This window comes from Eurosta solidaginis, chromosome 1 (genome assembly GCF_040869045.1).
Source record: "Eurosta solidaginis isolate ZX-2024a chromosome 1, ASM4086904v1, whole genome shotgun sequence".
Lineage (NCBI taxonomy): Eukaryota > Metazoa > Arthropoda > Insecta > Diptera > Tephritidae > Eurosta > Eurosta solidaginis.
Window position 1 is genome coordinate 120,033,535 of NC_090319.1, and position 11,609 is coordinate 120,045,143.

Below are 11,609 nucleotides of genomic sequence, written 5' to 3' on the forward strand. Positions count from 1 at the left end.
AATAACCCTGGGCTACGCCATGCCAAGTCCGGGTTTGTGGTATACAGAAGGGTGTACTACGCAGAAGGACATCACCGTGGCTGTAGCCACGGTTATACCACACACCCGGACTTGGCTTGGCGTAGCCCAGGGTTATTTTTTATAAGCGCGGCCGAAGGCCGCCTATGCACAAAGGTGTTCTACGCAGAATTACTGTGCTTGTGTTAAATATTGGGACTTGTATCATTTTCTTCTGTTGGCAGTTTGTAACCGTAACAATTACACTGTTATGGCGTTATTTCCACTTTGGTCCCTCAACGATTATGGTGATATTGCACTTGGGTGTATGCAATAAAGCCATATGGTTTAATTTCTCGTTTCATTGAGATATAAGGCCATATGGCTTTATTGCCTATGGCTTTATAACACTGCCCCTGAAAAACACACTTTCATGAATTTTAAGAAATCATCCCACAAATCTTATACTGACAATCTCTTAGCTGCCCTCCCTATCCCGACTGATGCCCGTCAAGGGGAGCGTGCTTCGCAAGGTCATTGAATTCACTTCGGCTCGTTTTATTCCCGCCGAATCGCTCCGGTACATAGAACCGGCTGCCTTGGGAAGCGTCCCAAATGTCGTACATTTTGAACATCCACGTCAATGGCACATCCACGTCCATGGCATCACGCTACCGACTATCTTACACCCAAATATCTTGGGTGTAATGTTTGATCAGGATCTACATTTTTGTGAGCATGCTGCCGCAATAGTACCAAAAAATTTTTAACATTTCCTTTTTGCTTTTATAAATATCATACCACTACACATGCAACAATTTAAATGATGAAAGTGAACAGTAATATATCAGCTTCGCGGCCTAGGTAAGGAAAACCTCACTTACTTTCGTTGGTCGCTTAAGACACAGCCGCAATTATACCGATCCAGAGCCGCAATAAAATACTCAAATCTCTTGCTGGCAGTACTTGGGGTAAAGACAAAGGAATGCTCATTACCACTTACAAAGCAATTGGCCAGACGATTGCATGCTACGCGTCCCCGATATGGTCGCAGAACCGCCACGGGTTGTCTTCTTATGTCCCCAGAACACCATCTACATAATGAGGCGAGAATGTTCCACATTAGGGAGAGAAATGAAATGCTAACCAACCAGTTCCTGTTGAATACCCAGAAACCTGGGCAACCCAACAGACATCTGATTGATGAGCCTACACCGCCCAGGGGCTTAAGGAGTCATCTCCGTAAGCATTATGAAGAAATACGGGACCTGAGAATACAGCCGTACGAAGCCAAAAAACACATGCAGTTCCTTAGTAAACTCCACAAACACGGGCCGGACCTCTATGCCAGGAATTGCCCGGTAAATCCTGTCCTCAAAGAACAATACCCAAAACTAGCAAAGGAGGAACGCACTCTCCCTAGGGAAACGCGAGTCACTCTAGCTCAACTTTGATCTGGATACTGTAACAGGTTAAACTCTTACCTATCCAGAATCAACCCAGACATACAAAATATATGTCCGGCTTGTAATGCGTCCCCACTTGACACAAACCATCCCGTTTACTTCATTGTGGAACCAACGCCTCTAAAACCCCTCTCGTTATGGTCCACCCCTGTTAAAACAGCAAGTTTCCTTGGAATACCGTTAGAGGTCATTGATGACAATTTGTGATAGGTCGTACCTATTGGATGGGATAAATAAGAGATATAAACCAACGCACCAACGCAAGGAGAGCACAACGCGGCGGCAGGCAACAAACCCGAGATCTATGGAGGGCCCAGTACCTCCATTGCGCAGCGCATGCCGCAAGAGAAAGCAGAAGAATTGACTGCCGGAGAGCCAGAAAAGCTGACAAAGAGAGGCTACGACGGTGCATCCAAGCACGAAAACCACCACCCTAGCAGTCCCTCTAGAGGGACGAGTAAGTCTAGGCGCTCACCGTCGGAGCATGACTCAGGTAGCAGCTCACAGAGCACATGGAAAGTCCCAGGTATGGTCGCGTCCCCGATATGGTCGCGAAGGATAAAGGTTACTCACTTCAAGAAAATACAGGCCCACCAACAGCAAGTTTCCTTGGACTTCTGTTAGAGGACATTGATGAAAATTTATGATCGGTGGCGCCTATTGGATGGAGCAAAGAACTGTGTGAAGGCCAGGAGACGTAGATGTTGTTGTCGCAGCGATTAGGACACTTCCCGAAGATCTTAAGGAGCGTTATCGATGTTAATGGCCCGATGCAGATCCTGTACCATTTGTTATGACCACTTGCGACCTTCTAGGCCATACCGCCCTCACACCTCCTAGATAAATTAGGAGTTCGGGGTCGCCAGAGCCTCGGTCAATGTAACAGGATTTGCCACGAATAGGTGAGGTTGACAATTGCGTTTGGAGAAGCTATATAATGCGCTGGCAACCGGCTCCGGGTTGCGCTATACAACCCCTTGAATCTATTTGGTATTTTAGTCGCCTCTTACGAAAGGCATACCTACCGCGGGTATATTCCAACCCCCTTTCCAGCTGAGGGTGGGTCGCCGGGTTCGAGCTGTCTTATAAGGCCCGTATTCTCGCTATATTTTCAGCCTCCGCCGGAAAATGATACCGGATTTCCGCAATTCGTCCGGCGGGGATAACACGAGCCGAAGCGGACCTTGCGGAAAGCTTTTTTTCCTGAGTCGCATGTAAATTTTGCGTGTACCCCAGGACATTTGGCCAAGCGGCGTGTACCTCCGACTGCTCGTTTATTTGAAAGATGTGGACCTGACCCTCCTCCGTAGACCGCCACGGTGATGCACATTTTTTTTTGTGGGTTCAACACAACAAAAACCACATTAAAATCGCCAACTTCAACTGCAAATATCTCCCGACAGAGATAAATTTTTTCTTTTCCGCCTTCGGATTATTGTTCTCGAGATTAATACGCGTCTTTTGATACCTCACTCGAAAATCTTGGCCCAACTTTAGGGTGGGTACCGTAAACTGCACTACTACCGAATTTCCACTTTGCGCGCTTTGTTACAAAATGCAGTTGTACACTTTTAATCTTGTGTATAGGTTTTCGGATATTACCAATTTGTCTAATAGCTTGTTCTTCTGCTAATTTTAATGCCATAAAATTACGAGTGGCTCCAGCCTCGATTTCATAATCAGTATTCTTTGGATCAGTTTTAAAAGATATTTCCTGAAGACAACGCGTGCATTTTATATAAAATCGATAGATACGTATTCCCAAATAGGTTTCATTTTCTACATCCTCTTTACGGGCATTGAATTTTTTTCCTTTATAAATATATTCTCCGCATGTTTTGCATCTCATGTTAAATGGTGCCATCAAACGAACTGTGTATTGTCGATTTTTGGCAAGTTTCATGCGAGGAATCTTTGACGGATCGAAGTCCGGAGGATAATATTTCTACAAAAGAAGTTAAATTAACAACACACTTTTAATATTTTATTACAACGTTATCCCTTACATTAAGAACCTTTCGCTCAGACATTTTACTTTTTTTTTACAATTACGCACAAACTAAAAAATTATTTTCACTTACAGTATCATTTGCCGTCTTTCAGTGAGTTTTACAGCTCCGGCTCACGCTCAATTCTCACGGGAATGCTTTGGATCATTGAGAGACTTAAGAAGCAGATGTCGTGAAATTTTCGCACACGTGAAATGTGATAGGCAGATGTCGCCGCTGTTTTTCATTTAACTCATACGGCGAAAGTCTAAGCAACGACATCTATTTTTGAAAAAGTAGGTATATTAAAGGCCGCGTTGCCAACCTAAAAAACAGTAATTAACAAATTATCTGGCTCACAAATTGAACCAGACTTCTATCTGGATTTATCTGGCTCAAATCGTTGTTGTTGCATTTACATGTAAAATTATTTATCTGGTTTAGGATTTCGCCACCGGATGATAGCTATTGTGTACCATAATATAGAGCTGGATTTTGATTCGATTTTTAATCGATTCAACCGATCTTCTTCTAAGAAATAAAAAATCAATTTTCTTTTTAGAAGCGTTCGAGTTTCTTAAGCGGGAGTCATTGGTGCCGTATGTCGTATCGCTGTAGTAGTATCCCTAACGTAATCAGCTGTTTATCGTTACGACGGTTAACCAAAAACCAATTGGTTGGCTACGATACGGTTACGACCTTAGCGGCACCAATAATCGATTGCATTGATTCCCATAAGGTTGGTCGAATCAGCTGTTAAAAGGTTACCGATACGGTTACCGATAACCGTGTCGTAGCCAACCAATTGGGTTTTGGTTTACCGTCGTAACCATAAACAGCTGATTACGTTAGGGATACGGATACAGCAATACGACATACGGCACCAATGACTCCGGCTTTAGCCTTCGAAGTTTTGATCATCTTTCAGCAACTGTGCCTATTTCATACATAGATGAATGGATTTGCAACTCTTTGTTTCGAGAGAGCGCTGTCAAAATGCACATTTTTTATAACATTTATCAATGATGCCACTCCAAACAAAAATGAATAGATCTGAAAATGGGGATTTTTGACATACATTTCGGCGATTATAGTTTCAATCATTTAATAAAAGGGAAAATTTTAGAATAGCACCCCCCGAGTTCGGGGTTAAACTTGGTATCAAATGAAAGAGGGAGTTCTCCCGATCACAAATATATATAACTTAAAGTGCGCAGACTTATAGTTTACGAATTATTTGATGTTAAAGTTTGCAAATTTAGCAAATTTCTATAGCACTTTCAGTTACAATTTACACATCTTTCAAAACCTTTATGCACATAAATATCTATATAAATTGGCAACGATACACTTAAATTTCATTTTAGTATATTTCACATATAATTCTTGCATTGTTTTTACTTAATATAAAAGTTTTTATTAAATCAATCGCGCTTTTGTAGCAACATTCACATTTATGTATATATATATTTTATTGATGACATTACAAAGCTGTGTTGCCACATCTAAAAAACGGAACAAGTGCAGAATCGAAAAATAACTTATAAAAATATCTTTCATCTAATGTATATATATCTTTAACTTTTCTAGTCTTTATTTACCAAAAATTTGAAAAAGCTCTTTTTTGCATTCGTGAACAAGCTGATATTACCTTATAACTCTTATGTTTATTGTTATGTTAGCCTATCCAACAACGGCTGCGCCATGCACAGTAATTCTGCGTAGAACACCTTTCCGCGTAGGCGGCCTTCGGCCGCGCTTATTTAAAATAACCCTGGGCTACGCCATGCCAAGTCCGGGTGTGTGGTATAACCGTGGCTACCGCCACGGTGATGTCCTTCCGCATATTACCTAATAACTCTTATGTTTATTGTTGTGTTAGCCGATCCAACACCGGCTGCGCCATGCACAGTAATTCTGCGTAGAACACCTTTCCGCGTAGGCGGCCTTCGGCCGCGCTTATTTAAAATAACCCTGGGCTACGCCATGCCAAGTCCGGGTGTGTGGTATAACCGTGGCTACCGCCACGGTGATGTCCTTCCGCATATTACCTTATAACTCTTATGTTTATTTTTATGTTAGCCGATCCAACACCGGCTGCGCCATGCACAGTAATTCTGCGTAGAACACCTTTCCGCGTAGGCGGCCTTCGGCCGCGCTTATTTAAAATAACCCTGGGCTACGCCATGCCAAGTCCGGGTGCGTGGTATAACCGTGGCTACCGCCACGGTGATGTCCTTCCGCATAGTAGTAAAAATATATATTTTCCTTTTTCTTTATTAACTGAAAGGTGGCACGTTAATATTTATATTTGTTTTTTCTTTGTTGATGTGGCAGCACAGCTTTGTAATGTCATCGATAAAATACATACATACATAAATGTGAATGTTGCTACAAAAGCGCGATTTATTTAATAAAAACATTTAAATTAAGTAAAAACAATGCAAGAATTATATGTGAAATATACTAAAATGAAATTTAAGTGTATCGTTGCCAATTTATATAGGTATTTATGAGCATACAAGTTTTGAAAGATGTGTAAATTGTAAGTGAGAGTGCTATAGAAATTTGCTAAATTTGCAAACTTTAACATCAAATAACTCGTAAACTATAAGTCTGCGCACTTTAAGTTATATATATTTGTGATCGGGAGAACTCCCTCTTTCATTTGATACCAAGTTTAACCCCGAACTCGGGGGGTGCTAAACTAAATCGCTGCCTAATAAAATGACAGTCGTAAAATATTTATTTCCTTAAAGTTATTTTACAATAATACGACTATTTAGAGTTAAATATAAACAAATGTAAGTAAAATTTACATTTCGATTAAATTAATTAGTCAAATATTGTAACGCATTTAACTCGCAGTGAAAACCATATATTCTTTTGAAATTTCAGTAAATCGGACCTATGATATAATAGTTAACATTATTTAATGGATAGGGCTTATCCTACATGTCTGGCGTTCCAGGTTCTGTGATCAAAATGGACTGGTTGCATCGGGAGTTCATATTTACAAAACCTATTTTTAGTGATAACTTTTGAATGGGAAATAATTTTTACCCTCCACCTTCGAACTAATAATACTTACACTAAAACAAGTATTTTTATCCTTTTTCCCATAATTTTTGAACGCTATTCTACAGTTGTAGGTCAAACTAAAGTTTACCAAAATTTTTGGCACGTTTTTCGTTTTGGCTGGCACATTTTTTTTTCTGGCACCCGCTTCAGCTGGCGCGAGGGATTTATCTGTGATTGTTGCCAGCAACAACTAGAAGATAAATCCCTCGTGAGAGCGAAAATATGAGAGCGTAAGCAAAAGATTCGTATCAATCTAATCTATGATTTCATATTTATTGGTAAAAACGTGCAGAAAATATATTTGTTGTAATTTTTTACAAATTTAGCTTTATTGACTCATATTCAAAGACCAAATAAAATAGTGTTTAAATTTTCGAAAAGCTCGACTTTTTTAAAAACCATGAACTATGACCACAAATCACCTACCCAAATTGCGCATTCACGAGTTCAAAATTGCTTCATTCTGCGCATATATGTCACAGCTGACATGAGCAAACAGCTGATATGCTGGTTTTGTTGCAAAATACGAGAGCATTGTGAAAATTTATTTTATCTTGTTTTACTAAATTTTTTTTTGACCGTAGATGTATCGCAGAAACATAGTACAGGTTTACAAGTATGATATGTATGAGAGGCAAAGAATTCCTTTCTCTTTCTAAAACACTGCCGTTTGACATTTCTGTCAGTGTCAAACTAGTGTGGAACTCAGTGGAACCTGCGTGGAACATGCGTTTGACACTGAACGAAGTGTCAAAATTACCGGGGTTGCTGTCGTGGAAAGCGACGCACCCTGCAAAAACGCTCCACGTCATTTGACTAGCCCTTTGACCGTTATTGTGCGGTCACGCCCCATATTAAATTTTGGTCACGTTTGTTCAGGCGTCGGTAACTTTTTTACACTTTTTTCCCATTTCGTACCTATTTATGTGATTGTGCATTCCGCTCACACTTATAGGATGTGAGCATATCACTGTTCGCTCACACACGTCACAATGCGCGTTAAATGGCGGTCATATTTTCGGTCATTTAACTCTACATTTTCCAGTCATTTGACAATCATTTTTACTGTGGTTTTACCATTTATATAACCGCCATATAACTTGAATTTTACCTGCTGATTTACTTTACCTGGAGCAGCCACATGAATAAAATACCAACCAAATAAATTGAATTTTCAATATTTATTTTTAAATATAATAACCAAACATAACATATGATATAAGAATATATGAGGCCCCTAGATGCAAAACCAGATATGTATTTAAAAATTTTAAAATATTTAAATTTCGACAATATTGCCTAGCCAACATTCTAAAAACCGTTATTGAAAATTCATAGCAATTTTAAAAATTTCAGCTTTTTTGTGCTTTTCTAAGTTTTAAATATGATGGATTCATCTGGTTTTGCATCTTGGAGCCTCATATATATATGAAATTGCAACTTAAATTAATACATTTAATATAAAAAGGCAGTAAGTACTTTAATAATAACATAAAAATATATTAATTGCTTTGAGCTATATTGCTGCTGCAGCTAACTTTATATTTGGACAATTCAGAAGTGTGTTATATTCATGTAAAATTTGAGTTGTTTCCATGTTTGCGAATAAAAAATTTGATTATTTGAATCAATTTAAGTCTACAACTTAAAGCTTAGTAGAAATTCAGATTAGGTTTACCCTTTTTTCAGATATTCAAGGTGTCGTGGAATCCGATTGCTGTCGTAATTGAATTTGAAAGTAATAAAGTAAAGTAAAATATGAATTTAAAAATGTAGGACTAGTAATTGAGTCAGACTTATTATTGTTCTAAATCTAATCATTCAAGCAATAATTCTGCAACCCTTAGCAGAAGTATTGATTGGTTTCAAATCTAATTCCAACAGCAATCGTACACGACATTCTTTGTTATATATGTACATGAAATTGTAACTTAAATTAATACAGTTCATATAAAGAAAAGTAAGTATTTTAATAATAAATAAACTTGCCTTATTGGTTTTTTTTTCAATTGAAATCTTTTCCAAGCGAACAGAAAATAATTTTAAGCTTTAGAAAAAACTCCTATTATTTGAATAATCTACAACTTAAAGCTTAGTATAAATTCAGATTAGGTTTACTCTTTTCTCAGATCAAGAATATTCAAAGGTGTCGTGGAATCCGATTGCTGTCGTAATTGATGAACTTAAAAATGTACGACTAGTAATTGAGTCAGACTTATTATTGTTCTAAATCTAATCATTCAAGCAATAATTCTGCAACCCATAGCAGGAGTATTGATTGGTTTCAAATCTAATTCCGACAGCAATCGTATCACATCCCTTATTATATATGTACATGAAATTGCAACTTAAATTAATACTGTTGATATAAAAAAAGTAAGTACTTTAATAATAAATAAACTCTCTTAATTGGGTTCAATTGAAATCTTTTCCTGTGCAAGCACATCGCTAACCTGTGTTGGCAAAAGATATGATTATACTGTCTTCGATAGATAGTCGGACGAGCCGCTACTCGGCGATGTAGAGATGACCGTTGTGTCGGTGGCAGCAGTTACAACAGCAGTTTCTAACTTGCACCATCCGTACAGTGTGATGAATGCTTCACTGCCTTTTCCAATTGCTTGGCGCCAGCAATTTTTGCTGTTTGTAAAGCTTTAGCTGTAATGCAAATAAAAAGATTGGTTAAAGTGGTTTTTGTATGTTATTCAATAACTCACCCTCTAATGCCATCATCACAGCCTTCTCATCAATTTTGAATATGTGTAAGGTTTCATATATTCCCACCCAGTTCGTTTGGTGCAATATTTTCGATTTGATGTAACATTTTCATGTCTCGTATATCATGAATATGTATACTATCCGTTGGGCAGACAATTAGTTGCGTCCGATTCATTCGTATACTGAGTATAATTAAGCCGTAGACGCAATGGCAGATATTTTGATTCGTTTTGAAGTGTAAATTTGTAAACAGTTGGGTTTATAAGAGCAAATTTAAATAAGTATCAAACTACATCAAAGAAATTAGTGAAAATTAGATCCAGTATTAAGTTTCTTTTAAAATGCAGAAAGTCAAAACTTATTCCAAAATTTATAACAGATTCGACTAGATGTAATAAATTATTTTCATTTGACCGTGATACACACATAGATATATACAGAAGTTTAGATAGATATACATATTACTACCACACGAAAATATTAAGTTTACTTATTCAACAAAAACACATCATACTAAAAAGACAACAACAGCAGGTGGAAAATATAAGAACAAAACTGAAGAATCAAAGGAGCCATGATGACTTCGAAGAATTTATGATGAGAGAAAATAATGTTGCCAACAAATTGACAAGGAAACTGAAAAATAAACAAGAAATAATAGTCTTGTAGATAAACTTTTTAAAATGGAATTAATTTCGAAGGCAGATAGAAATAAACTTACGACTACAACGGCACTACCACCACGGATATATGGATTGCCGAAAATCCACAAGGAAGGAACACCATTAAGACCGATATGCTCGGCCACGGGATCACCAGCACACGCACTCTGCAAATACGTTGCAGATATTTTAAAAAACGTCACCACCAGTTCATAATATAATATAAAGAACACACAAGACTTTAAAGAAAAGATCAATAACTCTTATATTTATGACGATGAAAAGATGATATCCTTTGACGCAGTTTCATTGTTCCCTAGTATACCGACACATCTAGCACTTGACATAATAAGAAATAAGTGGACAACAATAGAAAAATATACGAAAATACCTAAGAAAATGTTCATAGAAATATTAAAGTTCTGCATTAAAGATAATCGGTATTTTAAATATAATGAAACAATATATACACAACTAAAAGGATTACCGATGGGATCACCAACCTCCCCAATAATTACAGATATTGTAATGGAAGAACTGTTGGACAATGCGATGAACAAATTAGTACGAAAACCAAGATTATTAACTAAATACGTGGACGATCTTTTTGCAATAATCAATGAAAACGAGGTACAAAACATACTTGACGCACTAAATTCTTTTGACAAAAATATTAAATTCACTACGGAACTCGAGGACGACGGAAAATTACCCTATCTAGATTCAATAGTAATACGACGAGGAAATCAACTGAAGTTAATGTGGTATAAGAAGTCCATAACATCGGGTAGAATTATAAATTATTATTCTAAACATCCCAAAAACATGATCATAAATACGGCAATGGGCTGTATAAGACGAATGATGAATATTACAGATGACACTTACCATAATGACATAGAAAATGAAATAAAGAAATTGTTAAAAGCCAATGATTTTTCTGATAAAATTATAAAAACTCTTTTAAAAAGATATAAATCACCAAATAGTCAACGTAGAGAGGAAAACCCGAAAATATTCAAGTCGTTAACTTATGTACCTAAATTATCTGAGCGCCTATCAACATCTGACATCTATAATAAAGAAGATATGAGCACTATAAAAAGTATGTTTAACCAAACGAAATCGAAAATACCGCAAATGGAAAAAAGCAACATTATTTATCAAATCCCGTGTAATGGAAACGACAAAGAATTATGCAACAAAGTATATGTTGGAACAACTAAATCTAAATTAAAGACTCGATTAGCACAACATAAATCAGATTTTAAATATTGTAATGATTTAAATATAAATAGCCAAAAAACCGCACTTATGACCCATTGTGCAACGAGAAAGCACTGCCCGAATTTCGAAAAAACAATAGTACTTCAACAAGAACAACAATATGGAAAGAGATTCACTCTGGAAATGCTACATATACTAAACACACCAACTAACACAAGAATTAACTACAAAACCGATGTAGCAAACACCGCGCTCTCCTATAGGCATCTAATAAAAAAACCAAAATAGTTAACAACTCCACGTACAAAGGGAAAGACGTGTCAAAAATGTATGTTTTCAATGTTTAAGAAGTTTGTTAATATTTGTTAAATGTTGTTTGATGTAAATTATATGTTATTTTGTGTTCTGTTTGTTTATAGTTCACCCTGAGGACGGTTATCGTGCATAACCGAAATATATTGGTAAAAAAT

The 11,609-nt window shown here is 37.1% G+C and overlaps 1 protein-coding gene across 1 annotated transcript in view; it reads right to left on the reverse strand.

Annotated features, from left to right (window-relative positions):
• The window catches only part of LOC137236766 (splicing factor YJU2), a 109,417-nt gene extending 105,660 nt beyond the window's left edge, over positions 1–3,757 (reverse strand). Inside the window, exons 1-2 of the mRNA XM_067759753.1 lie at positions 3,470–3,757; positions 3,066–3,408 (exon numbers count right to left, since the gene is read on the reverse strand). Of these exons, the coding sequence (XP_067615854.1) occupies positions 3,066–3,408; positions 3,470–3,493 (367 nt within the window). The 5' untranslated portion in view covers positions 3,494–3,757. The remainder of the gene's footprint in view (positions 1–3,065; positions 3,409–3,469) is intronic.
• Between the last annotated feature and the right edge of the window lie 7,852 nt (positions 3,758–11,609).